General features: G+C 40.2%; 1 protein-coding gene across 10 annotated transcripts in view; it reads left to right on the top strand.

Annotated features, from left to right (window-relative positions):
• HECW1 (HECT, C2 and WW domain containing E3 ubiquitin protein ligase 1) overlaps positions 1 to 16,688 on the top strand; it is a 252,330-nt gene extending 235,642 nt beyond the window's left edge. For all 10 annotated transcript variants that reach the window (XM_077179006.1, XM_054655134.2, XM_054655124.2 and 7 more), the window contains 4 exons: positions 1,827 to 1,973; positions 2,730 to 2,844; positions 4,063 to 4,261; positions 11,682 to 16,688. In XM_077179006.1, the coding sequence (XP_077035121.1) occupies positions 1,827 to 1,973; positions 2,730 to 2,844; positions 4,063 to 4,261; positions 11,682 to 11,793 (573 nt within the window). In that variant the 3' untranslated portion in view covers positions 11,794 to 16,688. The remainder of the gene's footprint in view (positions 1 to 1,826; positions 1,974 to 2,729; positions 2,845 to 4,062; positions 4,262 to 11,681) is intronic.
• Positions 16,689 to 23,136: the final 6,448 nt, after the last annotated feature.

Raw genomic sequence — 23,136 nt, 5'->3', positions numbered from 1 at the left:
ACATGTGCAAGTGTAGATCACAGTGGGAGCTCTGCTAATATTTGGGAATTTGGATTTCAAGAGCTGGGTAAGGAAAACGAGAAATATACGGTCTCCTTGAGGAGCTGTATAGTAGATGGTTACAGCCCTTCTGTCCTTCTTCCACAATGACTTTATTATGGACCATTCACTGCTACTTTCATATTTTCTTGTCTCATCTCTTATGTGTATTGAACTTCTAAGGCTTTCAGGCCAAATCCTCTTTCTTGGTCATTTCTTAAGGAGAATTTACTCCATATCAGTTCCAGCCTTCTTGTGTACTAGAACCCAGAGCACTCCTGTAACAGCAGTGATACAGTGTCAAATCAAGCATTACACATTTTTACTGGTGGGGGAATGACAGTTTGAGAATTTCACTTAGAAGACAGAGATGTGTCAGTTGCTTGTGACCCAAAGTACTTTCTCATGCTTTTACCCAGTAGAAAGTGTTCTTCCAGGCCTTACTCTGAGCTCTCTGTGGATACAGCCTGTCTCTGAGCCCTGGCAATTGTTCCCATCAGGTAAAAGGAGTGAGCTACACTGAAACCTGATTCTCAATTGTAGCTCACAGCTGCAGTTAATGCCCCTAAGAACAAAAGCCCTGAAATAGGGACACATTGCTATTGATTGCTAGCCTCCAATCATAGATAATTAATAGTATTTGAATTTATACAGATAATGAGAAGTTAAAAAAACAATAGTTTTCTAGGTGTTTGTGGGAAGTCTTGCAGGAAACTTTGAACATCTGGAATTATGGTCATGCTTAAAGCTAGACAACACTTAGTCTTTGGATTGGCAGATACACCTTAATGCCTCACAGCCTTGAAGAATACAGCATGGTAGCTGGGCCAGAGCCCTGCTTTCTGGACAATGTAGCATTTCTTGTATAATGGTGATGCAATGATTTATGTTTGGAATTTAACCTGAACCAGCTAAGAATTCCTAACTCCTTCCATCTAGCTTTACTTGTTCCTGCTGTTTCTCAACTAAGCTACCGATTAGATGACTCAGTCAATGTTTCTCAATTCATAATATTGCAATAGGTCCTTCAAGTAAGGTGACCTAAATACTGGCTGTGCTGTATGCTGTCTGCTGGGCTAATAAATAGATAATAATATAAATAATGCTAGTAATGAATATATATTCATACAGTTCATTTAATGTCTGTGGTGGACATCATTGTTATAGCAGCAGAAAACTGAAGACAAGAGCAACATATTCTTCCTTTTAAATCAACTGAATTGAATGTGAAAATAATTGAAAGACAAATACAATTTTCTGTCACATGGGAGGAGGAGTATGCGCTTGCTGGGTGGGATCCAGACTCATTCCTTAAATCTCTTCTCAATCTCAAGCTTTAGTAACCCAAGCCAACTAAATTAACTATTAAAGTGCAAAGAAATTATGCAGCTCTTGCTTAAAATAAGAAAAAGTTATTTACAGTACAAACTCTTCTCATGTTTGGATGGCTGACACAAAACTCTGAACCCCACAGTGACTATTTATCTGTGCAAGGTTGCTGTACAGGTCTTGTTTTAGGTAGTGTATTGGGAGTATTCATTTTATGATACTTTCTTTAGCTGTTTGCATTTCTAAGTAAACATTTTTACTAGCACTTGGGGAAGGGTAACACTTGTTGCCTAAGAGACAAGTAGATATCCCTTCCAGTTGGCAAAGCAATCTGCTACTCCAATATTGTGATTGCCTCTACATCCTATTGTTTCCTGTACTGTGGCTTGGATGATCTCATATTTGAAACACAACATGATCCGTGCAAAGCTACACCACTGTTTATCTTTGTTCTGTAGGTGACAGAGAGAGAGTTGAAGTCTGGAGGGGCAAATACAGCAGTGACAGAAAAGAACAAAAAGGAGTACATCGAGAGAATGGTAAAGTGGCGAGTGGAGCGAGGAGTGGTCCAGCAAACAGAGGCCCTGGTCCGTGGCTTCTACGAAGTAAGTAGCAAAGTGATGCTTCCACAGTCATCCCTCCTTCACCTGAATGAGTAGCACCCTGGTTAAATGCTTCTTTGGTACACTAGAGAGCAACTAAACAGACACAAACAGCAAGGAATTGGAGTTCTTGGATCTCTACAGACAGAGACCTTGGATATAGCGGTTTAGGATTAAAGGAAAAAGGAAAAAGGAAAGAAATGTGTCTTCTGAATGTGATAAAGCATTACTTATGATCAAGAGTTAAGAACTACACTGCTTTCCATTCACACAGTGAGAGAAGTAGGCATTTGCAAATTTTGTTCTACCATGTTGTGATTTTGGGTGAGGATTAGGGGTCCCTGACAAAGAAAGATTGTGAAGAATTGTACACTTTGATGAGAATCTGATGAAACACACTGTGTCTTCAGGGATTTGTTCCAGGAAAGTCAGTCCACAGGTGCAGTCCAAGCTTGCTGGTGGTATTCCTGGATTCTGCTCCATTGCTGTCCCTGGATTTTGCAGTTTATCTTTACTGAACACCTGGATCTGAGAATATCTTTCTGGCAGAACTGTTACAAGGACTGGGTTAAAACCAGTTGGCTTTGCTGACCAACCCATGTAGTCACCTATTCTTGCCCTTCCCTAATCGTACACAAATATGTGAATGCAAACATTCAAACTTTGTCAGGATAAAGAGTTGGCCACCAGAACCATAGGTTTATAAGACTTTGCTTCATTTCCAGTCTGAACTGTGCTTACAGGTGGTTTGTGTTCCAGGTTGTAGACTCCAGGCTTGTCTCTGTTTTTGATGCCAGAGAACTGGAGCTAGTTATAGCTGGCACTGCAGAAATAGATCTCAATGACTGGCGGAACAACACAGAATATCGTGGAGGTAAACTGCCTGCTCATGTTTACTACTATCTTGATTGTTTCAGTCTAAAACATGGAAATCTTGCTCCATCTTCTCTTTCTGTCTTTCCTGAGGGAAAATGCCATATTTTGTCCAGGAAGTTATTGTGAAAGATAACTCCTGAAATAAAAAAAAAGTAAGAGTTCAGGTGTTGTGGTGTTATACTACTGAAATTGCTTCTGCTATTTCTATCCAGATTTTATCTATTCAATTACTGCAGAGTTAGAAGGAGTTTTGACCATTACAGACTGAAAAGGTTTTGCACAATTAGATCTAAAAGTTACAAATCACCTAAGATGACTGTGACTGAACTCTTAGCCTCACAGAAAGTAGTTCTGCAAGTCCTACTGGCTTTAGCAGGTAGCTAAAATCAGGAGCTGAATTTCACAGTTGTCAATTACATTTCAACAATGTATAGATCTTGTTTAACTGTCCCCTTAGCTTAAACTATGTCAAGTTGGATTTTTTTCCCCTTCTCTGCTGCTTGGTCTGGTTTTGCTTTAAAGAATGATTTATCCAGGCTGTCTTGGATGATGGAAAAATGTGAAATCCACCGGTTCTGGACCACAAGTGGAAAGTTCCTGAGGTTCACATACCCTCCCCTGAAATACAAGGTTTCAGTCTTTGCTGGTCACTGCCCAGCCTTTGGGTTACCTTGAAGTATGCAGTTTACCACAAGCACAGCTGGTCCCTAGTGTTATTCTCCTCCTACATTTTTCGATTTAACTTTTGAAACAAATTCAGCCTGGTATATGCTGGCTCTCACTGGCACAAATCAAGGCTCAGAGCCCCTCAGGTGGGAAGTTTGCCAGGGAAGGGTTTGTGGCAGCCAACTCCTCTCCATATGTCGAACGCTATTGCAATCCAAGAGAGAATTTACTCAGGAACCAGAAATTGTTAACTTGTTGAGACTCACACTGTGTGGCATATTGCTGTTGGTCTTTAATATCGCATGCATGTAACCACAGTTCTTGCCAAAAGGTTTGTGAGAGACCAGTGAGTCTCAAGTAGATTTTTGAGTTTCAGGGTCCGAAATGAGTTAGTGATATTATAGTATCCAGGACAAAATAGAACAAGATACATTGTTAGGCCAGGATCTTTCCAGTAGGAGATCTACTGCCCCATGCTAATGGGAACATTTGTCAATGTTACTCTTCTCAGTTAGGAGGGCGTGATTTTTATTTCTCTTGCTTGGTGTAGGCTACCATGATGGACACATAGTGATCCGGTGGTTCTGGGCAGCTGTGGAGAGGTTTAACAACGAGCAGAGGCTGCGATTGTTGCAGTTCGTCACGGGAACGTCGAGTGTGCCCTACGAGGGCTTTGCTGCTCTCCGAGGGAGCAATGGCCTGCGGCGCTTCTGCATAGAGAAATGGGGGAAAATCACCTCCCTCCCAAGGTACGTCCCAGCCAGGACTTTGCACCAGAATTGCTGTTAGAAACACAGGCCTGGTACTTCGTTCCATCTCTCTGTCAATTAATGAATACAGTAAGGACAAGTAAAAAAAAAAAACAAAAAACCAAAGAAACAATGATCAGCTTGTTGTTCTGTAATTATGTTCAGAGAAAAGTGTTTTCTTTTGCTGTCTTTTTGATTTGTAGGCTCAATTCAAACTATTTGAAATCTTTGGAAATGGTTAAGATTAAGATTTCCATAGGTTCAAACCTAGTTCTCTTATTTTGATTCTGGAACAGATTCAGATCAACAAGAGCTTGTCAACTGATTCTGTTCTCTTCACTTTCAAAGTGCTAACAAAAATACTTCTGAATTTACAGAGACATAAAAGCCAAAATCTGTCTCTGAGTTTTGGCTGGAGACCTGAATGTAATCCCTTCATTTATTCTGATGGTTCCACTTTTTTGTAATGAAGAAGCTTAGTGACAGAACTTCACTGATAATATCCAATTTGTTGCATCTAGTTCAGTCAGCCAGCTAGGAGCAAATGAGCTATAATGTCATACAGAATCAACAGACTCGGCAGTGATTCCCAAAGGAGGGGTCATCTTCCTTTTCAGAACAAAGGGGCAGGGGCACAAAGGGGTGGACTTGCCTCAGGCCACCCAAGAGAGTGATGGCACAGCCACTGATGGTTTCAGCTATGAGTTCTGCTTTACTTCTTTATGGGTGACCAGCACTCATCCTTCCTTACTGAAGCGAGTCACCTTTTCTTGAATGTCCTGACAGTTGCCTGAGGCTCTGCCCCACTGGGATTACAGAACATTTCAGTGCCTCTGAGATACTTTTGCTACAGTGGCCCTTTTATATCACATTTGCCCTCCAAAGGATGCTTTTTTCCTGCTCTTATCATTTGCTTTCAGCTACACTGCAAAGGAGGCCACTTTTATGGCACAGAGCAAAAATTTCATCTCATAGACCTCACAAATATAGTCAGACAATCAATTAACCAAGGGTCTGGTCTAGTTTTTTCATTACTTGCTCTCCATGTTGTTTGCCCAGAAACATATCATAAGACATGGACTTGAGCAAACACCTGAGTCCTCTGGAGAGGTAAAGTCCAAATCTGGTCACCCTCTCAGTCCAAGTCTGCTCTAACCCATGCTTATGCAGTGGGAGATGCAGAAACTGGAGCCAAGGCACTATATCAGAAGGCATTCAGAGCTGATATCTTATGTGAACTCCCTCTAAAGTCAGGAGATGGGAGTGTTTTCAAGGAACAGTTCATCTCACCTGAACACAGACTTTAGAAATAGCTCAGCTGAGTCACAGCTGGTACATTTTGGTTTGTGTACATCCACCATAAGGACTCTGTGAAGATTATATGGAGAGCTGGAGCCTACATGAAGCTAGATGTGGGCACTGTGATTTTAAAACAAGATGAAAACATGTAAGGTCAGTAAGATGACTCATGCCATCTGAGCTCCAGCCAGCAATGCGGTAAGAAAGCCTGAGAGCAACAGTTTGCTATTTGTAGTCCAGGTCCTCCTTTTGCAGTATATTTATATAGTCAGGTTCTATGTAAGGGTTTCGGAGCTTACTGAGGACATTCCTGCCTGCAGACAGTCAGCAGTCACAGACTCTGCAGCATTTCTACAGAGCTCTCTTTGCACTCCTTCTGGGGTGCAAAGGGGTGAGAGGGAAGGGTGGACCTTGGTGCATGCACAGAAAATGCCCTGGCCTGACCCATCAAGTTCTGAAAAGGTAATTGGCCCCTTTCTGCTCTGTTTAACTTTCTTTGTGAACCTAGGCACTACTTCTGACTCAGATTCAGTTAGCCTCGAGATTTTATGTTTGTCTGCTGATCTCTGAATGAGTTGCTCTCCCTGACAGAGGCCTCCTTTCCAGGTGAAAGTTGGTAGCACTTGTTAGAAGTCTTAGAGCTCTGCATTCATTTTAGCCAGGGGAAAAAGAAAAAAAAACTTGCTCATGGGAAATAAACACAGCTTGATCACCATGAATTATTGCCTGCATTTTTATAAAATTATGGGGTGCTGCCAAGTATACACAGTGCTAAGAAATGCATAAAATACACAGGCTGTACCTGGAGCTTCCCTAAATCCTTAGTTAAGCAACTAAATGAGTATTATTTAAAACTTGTATTTTAAATACCTGATTATGGTTTGCCCACGTTTATTTAGATTTATTTACATACTTAAGACTTACAGGCTAAGAAAAAGTCTTATGTCATATCCTGTCAGCCTTTTAACCCTGTGATATGAGTGTAACTAACTTTACAATAAACCACAACAAATTCCCTTTTCACTTTAACTGCTGTACAAAGTGTAGAGAACTTTTAGCTCTATCAGGAGAATCCATGACTCCTTACCTGTTCCCTTACTTCTGCTCCAGATGGCTGAAGTAGTTTGGCAAATATCCCTACACTTGGGCAATGGAGCATGCAACTACCATTTGCTTATAGTGAGCAGAGCTGTGCTAACACCTAAACTACATAGGTGTTAGCACATAGGCACTTGCAACAGCAACATGGCAAGGCCAGAAAAAAGGCATGGTGTACATTTCTAAAATGAAACACTTTTCAAATAATAGCCCTAATACATGGCACTTAGAGTGCTTCTTGAAAGTACTGAGGGTAAGCAAGACTTTTTCAGGAAGGTTGAACATCCAGTAACTTCATTCTAAGTTGGTGGATTTGTTCATTAGTACCAGTTCCCTGCATGAACAGGGTAATCATGGTGTAATATGTTCATCTAAGACTAAGAGTAAGATTACACCACTGTTTTATTTCTGGAGTGCGCACATGCGCCAGACACATTTTTCCTATCTGTATTTACTTTCGAGATCACATATGTTAGAAACTTGAGGCACCAGTTTCAGCTCAGAGATGCTGCTCTAATCCCAGATCTCCAGACAATGACCCTAAAGCAGGTTCCAAAGAGACTGCCAGCTCTACAGATCTGTCGGTGTAAATCTGCATCATGGGTTCTTCCAAACTGGTATAACTTGTCATATAAAATAGCAGGTTCAATCACTTGTTCATCAAGGTTGAGTTTTACTCTTCCTATATAATATGGAAAGCTTTGTCCCAAAATGAAGGTGTTACTCATTTAACTGGTTGCCAGAGTAGGGATGGTTGGAGAATTTTTGCACCTACAGCCTCTTCTGAAGCAGGAATCCTCTCTTCACCTCTTCTTTGTCATGTAGGTTTGTAAATGGAATCAGTTTTAGTGGTAGTTCTGCTAGGATGGATTCTTGTTCCCCACCAAACATTAATGAAAAGCCACTGGTTTTCTAGCTGGAATAGCAGAGCTTCATTTGGTACCATGGGAGCAGAACTCCTGGCCCAAAACAGACCTGTGCTAAGAACTAGCAGTGCTTTCTACTATAACTATAGGAGGCAACAGTTCAGTCTTCTTAAATCCTCGGCTGTAAAAAGTGTTTGGTGCCTACAAATGCCACTGTCCCACCTTGTGACTGCACTCCTCACCTGGCAAAAACTCCTGCCAGTTCCAAGATTATGTCTGTTTGAGTATCAAGTAAGTAAGGACCTCAGTGTGTATCCCAGGGATTCAAATAATCACATTTGACGCAATGAGGTCACTTTCCCCAACAGTGCTGAGCTGCAACTACTCTTTCATCAGAAGAGATTTTCATTCAGCAGTGTAGTATGTGTTATGTATGATGCAGATTACCAGTGCTAGTAAATATCTGATCTTTTGTAAGAGAATTCTATTCTTCTCTGTTGGATGATCAAGTATTTAATCACCACAGAGTTCCATATTCTAATTAAAAAAAAAAAAAGATTGTGACTACAAATAACTTTATTCTCATAATTTCCTTCTTTACCAATGGACTGAGTGCATGGACTTTGCTGTCTCTTACCATCCATCTTCTCTTTCCTCTTCAATACAACAGCAGTATCAGCTACAAATCTACATTCATCTGTTTAACACTGATTCCCAGACAGCATGTAAGTGTTCCCTCTTACAGGCAGAAGGAACAAAAGCTACTATTTGTGGGTTCTCAGATTGACCAAGGGGGGTTTGTGGGCTCCTTTAACGAAAGCAAGGTGAACAGAACTGCCCAGTTTCTGCCTGGCAGGCATGATTATGTTAGAATGTAAGCCTTACTTTAGTAGATAGTTTCAAGCTATAATTAAGATAGCAGGGGGTTCTGTGCCCACTTTAACTGCCTTTGGATTCTCACCTTTATGGGGAATAAGAGAACTGACAAAGAAAAGAAGAATGCAAAAATCTTAAAAGCTTATAATTTTTAGAAAGAATTCTTAGAAGAAAAGAAATAGCATAGCACTGTGAACAATGAGCAAGATTCAAGGTTCAAGCCCACCAAAACTGTATTAAGTAATAGAGACAGACTGCCAGGAAGAATGAAATTTTAAGTGGTCCATTTACTGCTTAACTTACTGGAGGATGAGGGCATACGAGGGTCAGAATTGGTTTACATTACTTTATCTTGCATTTTCTTCTGGAGAAGCCAGAATCCTTCCCATAAAAGCTCTTACCAATGTAATTCTTATTCCAGGCCTTACATTCCCTGAACACCCTCTCAAATGTCAGCAGGCTTATGTGGTAGGAGGCTTAAATCAAGGGAAGAAATATTTTCTCTTTGCTGTGACTACTTCTTGCACTACTGATGTGATGTTTTCACCCCAGTATGTGTGGCAAGTGTTCTCTGGTTATGCTTACTGTAGTCACTCTCACTGGGATCAGTAGTAGGAGGCCAACATAATTCAGGAGGAATTTACCCCTTTGGAGGATGGAGCACAGTTAGACAACATTGGGCATTATGGAAAGTATCACTGATTCTTAATTGCCCTGTGTACTGCAGTATCACACAATATATGATAAAAAACAGACAGTTTTGCACATAATTATCCTTATTTAAGACTGAGTGGGCTTCACAGGCATCACTGGAGTTGCAGTAGATCCACACTTGTTTCACAAACCAGAATATGAACTCAGGTTTTGCCCTTGGCAATCTATTGTGGTTTGCACCATAAGTAGGTAGAAGTGTAAACTTTACCTGGATAGTGCTTCTGAAATGCTCTTTTCATTTCAAATTTGATCACCTTTCTTTGAAGTGCAAGGATTTTTTTCTGTGAAGTTGTTGAGATGGGGAACACGAGAGTGTTGTTTAGCAAAATATTTCAGTGTTTCTAGACATGTTAACATTTCTTTTCCTTTCTTTGCTCCCCACAATAAATTCCTTGAGACCTTCTACAGGAGAGCCCACATCTGTAAACATCATAGTAAGAAAAGGAATGTATCTTTTTTCTGAGTTTGGCTAGGTCAAGGATGTCTAAAAGTCAACAGCATTGAAAGGTTGTTTCACAACCAGTGTGAAACCAGATGGATAATGATCACTTAAGATAAATGTCTGCAAGAAAGTAAACACCAGAGTCAGTGGCTGTGGATATGGCTGTACCACACAAGAGGATGCACAGCAGCAATGTCTGAGATGCTGTTGTCTCAAACAGTTAAATATACCATGGTTAAATACCATACAGAGGTCTGTTTCTGTAAAACTGCTTTGGAGGAACTCACACCTGAACCACCATGGCTGTGCCACTTCCAATTCTGGAGCCCAGCAGCTGAGCTCCTCAAGACTGGCTATCTCTGCATGGGGTTGTCTTGCCTGTGATAAACATGTTCTGAATGGACTATGAGAATCCTCTTAATTAACTCCCAGTGGTTGATAGTATTGCCAATGGATTGTAGAAACAATTTATGTTACCAAAGATTGTTGAGATGAACAATAAATACTGCAGGGCTACTCATGGATAATACACATGAGCTGCCATGTTTAATTTCAAGAGATGAATTAAGTAACAGCTTTCTTAATGTTCATTTTTCACTAACTCAGGCATTCCAAGCTCATTTCCACAAATTCTGTGTTTATTGTATTCACTTCTGAGACTAACCAGCTACCAAATCTTCATTCAGAAAGGGGAAAAAGAATGGTAGAAGCTCTCCTAATTGAAATTCTGTAATGCAGTGAAGATTATGTGCCTCTGGCTATTTCAGTTGCCTGATTGCTTTTAATGATTCACCACTGGTGCTTGATAAAGCTCTTCCTCTGAATCTACGAGTCTCAGGCCAGCCCATCTAGTACCATTACATCTTTCTCACTTTGTGGGTGGCCTAAGAGATGACTAGTGTGGCTTCATGTTATTTTCTCCAAGATACCTCTGCTGCTTCAGTGTAAGAGAAATAGGATTTAGTTAAAGTTTGAGATAGAAGAGCTCAAAGTAAAACAACTCCATGGCTTCTAAAAATACTAGGGGCCAGAAGCTCAGACATTGTTTAGCCATTGAGGCTACATTTCCTTCTGTAAAGTTTTGTCAATTCACATTTATCCCAGTGAGCAAGAGGAAATAGAAATATTGCTATCATTATGTAAAACTCTAAAAGCTGACTGAAAAAAAACTGAAACAATTTTACTGAAAATGTGCCCCTCCCACGTCCATTTGTTGAATGAGCTGTGCAGTTTCCCAGTCAGTTGAAATGGCTGAACTGTTGGGGCAGGAGCTGTTTCTTTACTCCACATTTGTAAAGCACCTCCCACAGTGAAGGGCTGTCTGCCTCTGGGTCTAATTGCTGCTGCCAGAAAAGCTGCAACAGGGTAAAGGCACGCATGGAACCCATTCCATGGCTTTTTTTGAAGGTGCTGCCAATGTAAATATAAGGTTAGGTAAATGTAGTGGTAAAACTGGGGAAAGAGATGGTCATCAAGTTTGCAGCTTGCTCTGCACAGAATATTTTGCTTTTGTCTTGGATACTACAAATAAATAACGTTTAAAGGCCAGACTTGCAGCAGATGGCCAACAGCTGACTTGCTGAATATTTTCAGCAGCCTTCCTTCCTCAGTTAGCAGATCCCTGAATGGTCTTTTTGCAGGCCTGCCTCACTGCAAACACATGCTCAGCCCATTCTGTCACTGTATTCCATCACATTGTGTTTGTCCACTGCTGCAAAACTTATTGACAGATCATGTTGGATGTACAGATGAGTGCCATTTTGTTAAAAAATCTTGAAGCATCCAAAATTATAGTAATGACCTTCTTTATCAGGCCCTAAACCCCAGCTCCTCAGTGACCTCCGGCATTCTTCTCCATCAAGATCCGTACAAGAGCCCTGCAACATCCGAAGGAGGAATATCAGATCTTATGTTGATACTTAGCTCGTGTCTTCTGTATAACATATTCAGGTGCATATGCACATACATTTCAGTACCTCATATTTTGGTGGAATTAAAAAGTTTTACTTTGAGTGAACTTGAATGTCTTGAGTCTCAGTAGAAGCTAGCTTTCTCAATTCTTAGATTCTTATTTTCTCAAGTTTCTTAGATTCAGCCTAACATGTAGCATATTTTCCTTTTACAGGGCACACACATGTTTCAACCGTTTGGATCTTCCACCTTACCCTTCATATTCTATGCTGTATGAAAAGCTGCTGACAGCTGTTGAAGAAACTAGCACCTTTGGACTTGAATGAGGGGGTTCGTCACTTCTGGTGTTTTTATGGCAGATGATGTCACCTTTCCTGTCCACCGTCATTTGATCTTGGTTTCCCATGTTTTTATTTTTGAAAACAAAACAAAAATCAAGATTAACAAAAGCCGTGCATGAAGAACTGCCACCCTCTATGATCTAACCTTCATGCTTTCATCCTCTGTTTCCAATGGACTGCTAGTCTGTATGCAATAGAAAATCAACTGTCTCAAGGTTTCTGTATATCTCTACATACCTCCATTAATAACAATGAAAATACAAATGCAAGTTACACTACACTTGACCAAATGTTAATAAATGTTTACTTCCACCTACGTTGATTAAAAAAATTAAAAACAAACTTCATCAAGCATTCCAAGCTTTTATATACCCATATCTTCTAAATCAATTCATAGCCCATCTTACTTCTTAATCGTTGAATCCAGTACTAGGAGCTGGTCAAATATATCATCATCCATCCCTATTTTCCCTGTATGTATTGTCCATCTGAAAGACACCTATGAGCAAAACTGAAATTTTTATATATGAACTCATGATCCACATCAGTTGTATCAGCTGGAACTGGCCCAGATACACGGTGCAGATAAGACCTTCAAAAAGTAAAAAAAAACCACCACCAACCTGTAATGCAATGCAAAGCATAACAGTGATTGTTATGATTGTTGCTTGCCAGTACTGGAGAGAACTCGCACTTCAGAGCTATCGGGAGGGGCATCTCCATTGTAATGTTTACCACACAAGAAGCACAAGGTTGTGCACACTCAAGAAGGATGTTTTATTATGTAGCATAAAGGACAAGGCTCCCTTACCTTAGTATTGTATATGACAAGGAAAAGGGGAAGTAAGAAGAATGTTCTACTCTTATGAATACCCTTGGGTTCTGTTTACCAGATCTTTGTTTTCTGATGTTTAAAATGTTTGTTTCCAAATGACAAGTCTAGACAATCCCATCCCCTGTGTCAGAAGCCATTTATTTTCTGTTAGGTTGGGCTAATCCATGGTTGCTGGGGGCGGTTGTCAGTTCTGTTGTTTCTCTTTTCTTGTTCAGTGGAATAGTCCATATCCTCAAGAGTGATTGGTTGTAGACAGAATGTTTTTGTCTGGGGTCTGTCAAATGAGAAGCTGCAGTGAATGAAGGTGTTTGTCAGGTATGAAGGGAACTGTAACTCTCTGGGTGTTAAGATTTTTCTGTACATCCTCTTGGAGGAAGCCCAAAGGCCCTCCAGTCATTCTAAGTACCACTAAACTAAAGATCTTGCTCTTGTTACTGCAGACATAAGCCTCTTCAGTTTGGTGTACTTTCCAACTCTGAATCTGGAGGGAAAAAAAGGAAAACAGCAGTAGGCTTGTCTTTGGATGGATTTTGCTGAGGCTGTTACAGTCAAACTACTGCTCTGATTACATTCTAGTTATTAATCTTTGCTGCCCTTGTTTTCCAAGACCAATCTCAGATTGAAAGTGTTTGTCTTAACTGGGAAATAGAAATACAAAGTATCTTCTGACACTAAATATGTTAAAGGATGCAAGAAATGCAAAGTGACAGATTTGTGAAGGTACGTGAGAAGGTAACATCATAGTGTTCAACACTATGAAGTACAACACCCCCTTGAGGGCTTGTTACTGGTAGTTTTGTGTTAGTTATGTTTTAGATCACTGTAAAATCAGGAGACCAGTTTTAGATCCAACACATCTATTTCGTCCTAAGTTTTCTCACCAGAGGAAAAAAAATTGGACTCTGCATTCTCGCATATATTTATGGTGGTTATACAGAACCTCATCACATTTGAAAAACTGCATTCTGAGAGCTTTAGATCTTTCTCCTGCTTTTATTCTAAGGTCAGTAGGTATTTGAAAGGTGATGGATCCAAAAATATATTTCTAAGCAAAAAAAAAAAATTTTTTTTTTGTTACTGGTACATAAAAATCTGAAATACTTAAATTGCCCCTTCATTTGATTTCTGTGGCATTTCAGTAACTTTTATGCTAATTTACTGTGTGGCTTTTACTGAGAATCTATGTTTTATTATGTTGTTGTTTAATATTACCGTTGCAAACAGAGGCTGCAGCTACAGGCCAGCTTCATTGTACCCCACACTGAAAATGATATTTAGTGTTTCCATGAATGAGCTCTCAGGTATTGATTCTATGTGACCAGCCCACTGCACAAGAGAGATGGAAAAATTAATGTTTTTCTCAGAGCATCTGTCATGTGCATATGAATTTCATCAGGACAAGTCACACCAGGAACATGAAATCTTCCAATGTATGTAATTCCTGCCGCTTCACCTCTGGCCCCCAAATCCAGTGATTCTTGTATGGTTCCCAATTTATTCCTGATGATGTTATAAAGTTACCTGTACTATGTCAAATGTTGGATGTCTTCCAACATAAGAAGAAAGAGAAGCATCCAACTGGTTTGTCCATGTTTGGCCAAGGAAAATAAAGAGCTGTCTCAATAACATAGTAAAAAAGTGGGGAAAAAATCAATCTTTACAACACTGTATAGTTAAATTTTTTTAAGTATTTTAAAACTATATTTTATTACAAAAAAGTGAAACTATTTTTTGTAGCATAATAAAAGATGTTTGTATTTCAGAGACAACATCAAGCACCACTAAATGAAATACAGAAGGCTTTCTCCTGAAATTCTTCTTCACAACACTTTCTGGCAGTCATCACACACTAAACTAGATTATGTTTGGCAGATGCCATCTCAAGCACCTTGTGTGTTGCTCCTCTGGGAAACACAGAGCATAGCCAGCTACTTCCCATCAAAATCCTTGATCCAAGTTGTCTTTCAAGCACACAGCCTAATATTTTTTAAAAGCTGCTTTCTAAGTTGACAAAGTCATGCAGATTTCCTTGAAAGTTTTTTTGATCTAAGGCCAGGAATAGAGATGGCTGACTGTTTTCATAAAGCAAAGCAAAGAGAAAGAAAATGCCATGTGTGGCATTTCCTGCATTCTGCCATTCCAGCCCTATCCCTCTCTCTTCCCAAATGCCCTACCCCAATAGGTTTTCAAACTCCTACATCATCTTTCTGATATCCAGATCAACATTTCACAGTATTTCTCCATTCCTTGTGTCATGCCATGGGCAGAATCCAGTCTCAGCCGGGAGTGAGGGGGAAGCCATGCATCTGCAGAGTCAGAGTGAGGCAGTGAATGGTGCTCACAGGAGAGAGGGAGGAACCTACCTCCCTCAGCCTGTTATTTAACCTGCCCATTATGCAATTAATTGACTTTGTGCATATGCAAGACATACCCTTCCTAGTTCATCTGTTGATTCAAGTGCTGTTACTCCCTGGGTCTTCATCTTCATTTGTAAAACACTGACTGCTGATTACAGAAATTCTGGTTTCCTTGTTTCCCACAGGAAAGAATAGAAGATATTCCATAGGGCAGATTTACAGTGAAATAATCTTTCCAGCTCTTCCACCTGGTGGTGGCTAGATTAGGATACAATATCAACATCATTAGATTTTTAAAATGCGAGTGAAAATGGAAAAGCCAATCTGACAGCTTTCATGAATTCTAGTTTTTGATTGGAGCAATGAATACTGGCAACGGTTTCAGAGGGCCCATACATTTTTGAAAATTATTGTCATGATGGTATTAATGGTAAAGGGAGGGAAGGGGGTATTTCTGGTTTTGAAATCCTGTTAGCATTAATCTGGAGATAAGAGAATGGAAGTAGGTATTTTAAATCATCAGTAGGTCTTCCAGCTTGAAGTAGTCTCACTGACTGTTCAACCACATGAGCAATGCAGGATTTGATCCAGTATAAACATCTGTGTCTTAGTGTTAACAGCGTCAGGTCTAAACCTTACAAATGCTGTCACTTCAGTCTGCAATAAGTTACATAAGTGTTCAGTTTCAGTCTGTGCATATTCAAAACTTGACTTTTATGTTCCAGAGAGGTCCATGGCTATCACAAGGCAAGAAGTGAGTGGTCCAAACTACATCTAACGTCTAATGGAGAAATCATGAGTTTTGTACAGGTCTGACACAGGGGAATTTTTACACCCAGTTTGCTCAAGTGCCCATGAACTTTTGAATGAACTGTAGCTGAGGTTTGAGCTCGTAGTCTAGTCTGAGAGATGGCCTGTGGGGAGGGGAGTGTTTGTTGGGATTGTGTTTTGTTGTTCGAGTTTCACTGTAACAAATAGTTGACATACCTCTAGTTGGAAACAATAGGATACTGAATTTGAACATGAAAATCGAAACTGAAATAAGCTAAAATATAAATGCACAGGGGACAGGTTAAACTCGTCCTTCACTATTAATCCTTTGACAGTCCATGGAATTTCAGAAGAACAAATTTGACTGGAGATCTGTTTAATTTCGGTTGAAATGATATTTGCCCTGTCTCCATAGTAATAGGGATTCCCAGTCAAGATTAAATGCTTTCAGTCAAATGCAGACCAACAGATCTTTCTACAACAAATGCGGTGCTTTTTTATTATTCTTGCTGTACCTCAGTGTTCATTTTGAAAAGATAAAACTACTGCAATACACTAAATCTGGGATAGATTTTCCAGTTATCACAAGGTCCAAAAGATTGGATTGTTACTTTCTCACTAGTGAGTCATGTAGTTCTTTTGTTCCAGTAGAAAAACAGATTCCTGTAGATAGTAGATACTAGGTATAGTAAATATTGTACCATTAGCCAAATTCCCTGCAGCTTCCGATTTATCTAACGGAAATGTCTGTTACGGTTTTTGTTAAAGACTACATAAAGTCAGTGGCAGGAAAGGTCCTCATTATTGGACTGATTTTGCTTTTATTGACAGAAAAATGTCACATGATACTCAGGCTGTGCTTTCTATTCAACCATATCACTATGGAGGAATGTCAATAAAATCACTTTGTTATGGCATTGTGTGGACTGTCTATTACAAATAAACTATTTCATAGAGGGTGGAAACTGGCATTGTCAAAGCCCACTGATTTCCTGAAAATTGCAGTTTCAGGATCATGTCCTTTCCCACTATTGTATTCAGGCCCTTCTGCTGCTTTTAATCAATTTTTCAGGGCATGTGTCTAAAACTTGGGGTTCTCCTCACAGGTTTGCATGACCCTGCCTTGAGAGCATGGGAGCTTATTCCTCACTGTTGGAGATGTCTGGTCAAACAGAGGGACAAAAGCAGTGTGTATGCCACTCACACATCCTTTGCTTCTAAGTATAATTACTGCATCATAGGGATGAAATGCAACTGCAAGGACGATTTCTTAATAGCATATGCTGGGTCTGCACTGTGTTGACAGCAAATACATAGCAAGGTGCCCCAGCATCTCAGTATGTCACACCCATTTCTCTCCTGCTCGTCAGTGTAATATCTCTGGCGTGTTTCATTAACACATTCCAGGATAGATTACCACGCCTCAGATACACCGTCAGCAGACACCTTCCTCACCATACCTGTTTTCTTACATAAATGGCACCTCATGAGGGATCGTGGTACTATAGGAAGGATGGGAAAGCTCAAATATGAGGCACTGTTTCTATAAGGAAAAATATAAATCCATGGAAGATACTGCAATAGAAGTGGTGAGCATTATCTTGCACAAGACAAATCAGTAACAAATGTGAAACTGTGTGACTCTGAGAACTCCTGAGAGCTCCTCTGGAGCCAGCACTGCATTTCACTCCATATGGAGGAGCACAGGTCCACGAGGCCCAGTGCTGGCTCTCCTTCAGCAGGGATGGTGGTGCTGGTGGCAAGAGTAGTACCCACCCATGCACATGCTCAAGAAATCCAGGTCTCATAGCTCAGCCTTTGTTCATATCCTGTGTGTGTGATTGTGCACGGGTCTGAGGAAGAAGTGAGAGAGAGGGCATTTTGGCACTAAGCTGGATTTCTATGCTTTGCTCGCATATAAAGGAAGGGAAAATCCATATTGATTAAAAAGCAGCGAGATGAGCTGCTGATCATTAGGGTGCATCAGACGTGTCAGTCTCTGCAGCAGTGATCTGTGTATGTGGCTGGAACCATGCCTTTTACCAGAACCCATTCCATGATTCCATTCAAATTCTGTGAACCCATGGATACTATGAACCCATTCAAAGCCAAGTTGGATACGGTCTTAAGAAATCTGGTCCAGTGGGAGGTGTTCCTGCCCATGGCGGAGAGGGTTGGGACCAGTTGGTCTTTAAGGTCTATTCCAACCCCTTAACATTCTATGATTCTATGACAAATAACTGAATTTCGGATAAAATAGAGCAGCAGTCCAAGTGACGCCTCCATGGGTACATCCAGCAGCTCTCTTGGCATGCTAACAAATCTGTAATGCTTCTGTAGGATATTAAAAATCAATAACAATCTTTTCCTGCCTTGTGGTGGCAGTGTCATGGTTTTTTCTACAAAAGACAATAAATCCACATGCAGCCTGTTGTTCATCCGTGTACAAGAGGCCAAAGAGAACAAAGGCACAAAGCATCTGCTGTGTCTCCTCTAATCATAAATCTTCCTTGAGCTGCAAAGACACTCTTACTATTTTTTAAATTTAACTCTGGAAAACTCGAAAATCATTTTTGACTGAAAATATCTTTCATGGATCAATCAAGATGAAGCATGTGTGGCTGTGTTTAGTTTCTACTCTCTTGAAACTAAATTTAGAAGAAAAATACCCACTGTATTATTCTACCTGAAATGCGAGCCCTGGTTCTTATTTGTATTATGCTTTGATGTAAAGCAGATTTATATTGTTTTAATTGAGGTGTGAATGAAGCTCATCCCCACAATGCTGTGTTACAGCTCTTTGAGATTGGATAGAATAGAAGTCACTGGAACACACAAACAGTGCAAGTAATGGAGTTTTCTTTTCCTGGACTTGTGGCATGTAGGATTTCATATAGTTAATTAACTGCTATGGTACAAGAAAATAATGGGGCTGCATGGGGAGTTTTCTGTACCAATCATAAGCAATAGTAAGTTACTGAGGTAACTTGCCCTTCCTTTTGTGAAGAGTAATACGCTTCAGGAGCATTTTAATTTTTGATTTTTTCAATATGAAACTAGAAGACTGGTTTGGGTTATCTTTGTTTCCCACTTACAAAATAAACCAGTTGGAAGGAAAAAGTAATTCTGTAAATACTCTGCAGTGTGACACTGAAAATGTATCCAGCCAGTTTCAAAATGGACCACAGACAAGAACTGTAAAAGTGTTGTTGGATGTGATTTCCTAATGCTGGTTTTCCAAGATCAAAACAGCATACAAAAATAAACTGCACATGCTCCAGTTTTTCTGTTTTCAGCACTTCATATGCTCCAGTCTGTAGACAAAGCAATACAGGTTCCCTACCAGCATGCCACATGAAGTCATTGTGTTTAGGTTACAGCTTTGCAGAAATGCAGCTGGGGCAGCACAGGAATCTGCTTAGGAACTTTGTTACAAGCTGTGATTTGACTTCAGTACCTCTAAGGTATGTCTTGATACTGAAGTGCAATCAGTGACTTTTCAAGAATGACTGAAATTAGTAATAGATATTGCTAAATTAGATTATACTTACAATGTGTGAGGATATGTTTACTGACAGCTTTGGCATCTTTGGCAATGGAAAATAGGCTTCCCTGCTTTAGGTATGTAAGTTAACAGCATTAGTGATATGTGCATTGATTATCAGAACTGGGACCTTAGAGTTTAACCCCTACTTCTATAGTTTGTAAAGCCCTGACATGACTTTTGAACACCATCACTGTGCTTCAGCAATGTCCTCCAAATGTACAAACAGAAACAGTTTGGGGTCTGGACACAGCCATAAAATAAATAGTGATGCATCTTGGATTTTGTAAAATACAGTCTACCAACTTTGTAAAAGGTGAATTTGTGTTTGGGACTGCCTGGCCACTGCAGAGAAGCTGTGAAACTGATCTGTGGAGCACCCAATGTAGTGCATGGGGACCCATATGATGTGTTTTTCAACTGGTAAGTTAATATTATAATAACATTATAATATATATATATATAACATTATAATAACATATGTAAAATTCCCATTCAAATGAGAATTTCTGCAAAATATGAACCTGTGAGAGTATTTGAAATGGTTACTGATAGATTCCCTAAGCCCAAGTTTATTCATCTGTCTTAGAAATTATGAAATCAAACCCTATGAGGAAAAAGAGGAATAAATCTTATTGTAACATGAGCAGCAGTTTATATTAAATCTCTCATGAATATAAAAATAATTCAGCAAGGTGGCAGTAATGATGCTTACTGCTGCCACTTAGTGGAGCCATGCCTTCCTCCCTTAAACTAGAAAAAAAGATTAATAACACTTTTTGCTGCAGGTGGTAAGAAACATCCATTTGTACAGAAGTATAGGAGGGGGCAGTTTTTCAGTGCTGCTGGGTACTCAGAGTTCTTGTGTAAGTGCTGTTATGTGATGACAAGAGGCATTTTTGTACAGGAGCAAAACCCCTGAGGTGAGGAACATGTACTCTTCCTGTTGCCTCACAGATAAAACCACCACATCAAGAAATAAGTAGCTTCAATGCAGAATAACTAACTTCAGAATGGAATTTCAGCAGCCTGCAGAAATTCCAGCCACAGATGATCATGGTTCTCTATCAGTACAGAAGTTGAAAGGATGAGTTTAACAATTCAAAATGGAAAACTATCTTAAATTATATGTGCTGAGCTACAGATGGTAAGATTTTATATTTCCATAACAAATTGACCATGAGGATGATGATGATTTCATGTGTCTTCTCTATCATGTATGAGCTGCCCAAATACATTTTTATTGGGAAAAGAAAACATCCTGTGATGATCAAGCTAGAGTAAGATTGATACAACTGAACAAAACTTATGTCACTATGCAACACTTTCGATCCACCTCTTCAGGACAGAATAGAAATCACTCCAGTGATTTAGAAATAGAAATCACTCCAGTGATTTAGAATAGAAATCACTCCAGTGCATGCAGACATAAATTTAAAGGGACATTGTTTTTAACAGAATACCTGTGGTGGTGTCTTTCACCTCACCTCCTGCTTCTTAGCTTGCAGGCCAAACACAGCTCATGAGAATGAACTCCTTGGATGCTTCTGCGGAAAGAAAAAAATATATACTGAAACATCAAAGAGTTAGTTATCTGTACCAGCAGAAATTAATTTTTGCTATGCCATCTGAGTGCAACTGAACATACAGCAGCTAATAGTATTTAAGTGATTAAACACAAATATCCAAAGAGCAGAGAAAAAGCATATACATTTTCATGTAACACATGAGAGGAGGTAACACATGAGAGAAACCAGCCTAGATATGTCTGTTAGCTTTTCTCTAGATAAGCATTGTTCATATCCACGTGTGTTTCTCCCTGTGTAGATAAGCTTATGCTGCAGAATTTAAGACTGAGATCAGTGCTGTCTTAGTGCACAGGTGAAACTACAGTGAGTCATGAAGCTTATATTTATCCTTTCTAGAGGGACAACTGAAATTAATAAGTCACATATCAGCTCCACAATATTCTGGTACTACTAGGCAAAGCATTTTCTGTTCTATGGATAGTGCATAGCAAAGTGGGAAAAGATTCTGGAAGCCAACACAGCTTCACCAAGAGAGAGTGTTGCCTGACCTACCCAGTGGCCTTCTATGATGGGGTGATTCCATCAGTGGGAAAAGGAGGAGCTACAGATATCTTTTACCTGGATTTCTGTAATGCCTTTAACATGGCACCCCACAACATCCTTCTCTCCAAACTGGAGAGAGATAGATTTGATGGGTAGACTGTTAAGTGGATAAGGAATTGGTTGGACATCACATTCAGAGGGTGGTGGTCAGTGACTCAGAGTCCCAATGGACATCAGTGACAAATGATGTCACTCAGGAGCCCATATTGGAACCTGTGCTATTTCATATCTTTGTTAATGACACAGACAAAGGGATGAAGTGCACCCGCAGCAAATTTGCCAATGACACCAAGCTGAGTGGTGCAGTTGCCACACCTGAGGGTTGCCATCCACAGGTATCAGCAAGCGGCCCCACGGGAACCCCATGGGGTTTAACAAGACCAGGGCAAGGTGCTGCACCTGGATTGGGGCAAGCCCCAGTGCCAGCACAGGCTGGGGTATGGACAGATGGAGAGCAGCCCTGGGGAGAAGGACCTGGGGGTGCTGCTGGATGAGAGGCTGGACATGACCCAGCCATGGGCACTCACAGCCCAGAGACACAAACGTGTCCTGGGCTGCATCCAAAGCAGCGTGGCCAGAGGGTGAGGGAGGGGATTCTGCCCCTCTGCTCCTCTCTGGTGAGAGCCCACCTGCAGTGCTGCATCCAGGGGTTCACAACATGGACCTGCTGGAGTGAGTCCAGAGGAGGCCACAAAGCTGCTTAGAGGACTGGAGCACTTCTGTAAAGACAGGCTGAGAGAGTGTGGTTGCTCAGCCTGGAGAAGACCTTAGAGCAGAATTCCAGTACTTGAAGGGGGCTACAAGAGAGATGGGGGACAAAGAGTTTAGCAGGGTCTGTTGTAATAGGACAAGGGCTAATGGTTTTAAACTGAATGGGGGTTGTTTTAGATTAAATATAAGGAAGAAGTTTTCTACAATGAGGGTGATAAAACCCTGGCTTATGTTGGCCAGAGAAATAGTAGATATCCCATCCCTGGAAACATTCAAGGTCAGATTGGACAGGTTGGTGAACTGATTGAGCTGAAGATGTCCCTGCTCATTGCAGGATAATAGGACTATTTGTATTCTCTGGATAATTCTTTTTAGGAATGCAACAAATCTGTCTTCCTAAGCCCAAAAGAACCCATTGCTCGATTTTAAAAGGTATTTAAGAATCTAGAAGTTATTTTAAAATACAGCCAGAGAACCTTAAGTATCCCAAAGTATTCTGAGGAAGATATGTTCATATTTCAGAATGAGTAATTACACTGATTTTCATAAATGTTTAGCAGGGTTCCCCCAGAAAAATGTGATTGTGAAAGTGAGTAAAGAAGTAGAAAATGTCATGAGAATTTAGTATCTGAAACCTTCGCTGATCTGAAACCACATACTTTCAAGATCCAATGTATTTGTCAGGCAAAAACCTCCTCTCTGCAGTAAATGCCCCTGATATCTACTTTCAGCTATAACAATTATATAATCTCAGTTTAATCTAGATTTTAATGTTCAGCAGGAATATCCTGCCTCTGCTACAACTTTTACAGCTTTTTGAGTGGAAAGCACATTGATACCAAAAGGCTTTAGCCCTCTTTAACTTGACATGCTGGTTCTGGAATTTATTGCTAAACTATAGATGATTAGCAGGATGGGCCACCTCTCCTACGAAGAAAGGCTAAGAGAATTGCAATTGTTCAAGCTGAAACAGAAAAG

This window comes from Agelaius phoeniceus, chromosome 1 (genome assembly GCF_051311805.1).
Source record: "Agelaius phoeniceus isolate bAgePho1 chromosome 1, bAgePho1.hap1, whole genome shotgun sequence".
NCBI classification, from domain to species: Eukaryota; Metazoa; Chordata; class Aves; order Passeriformes; family Icteridae; genus Agelaius; species Agelaius phoeniceus.
The sequence above is the reverse complement of the archived record's forward strand: the minus strand, read 5'-3'. Positions and strand labels throughout refer to the sequence as shown.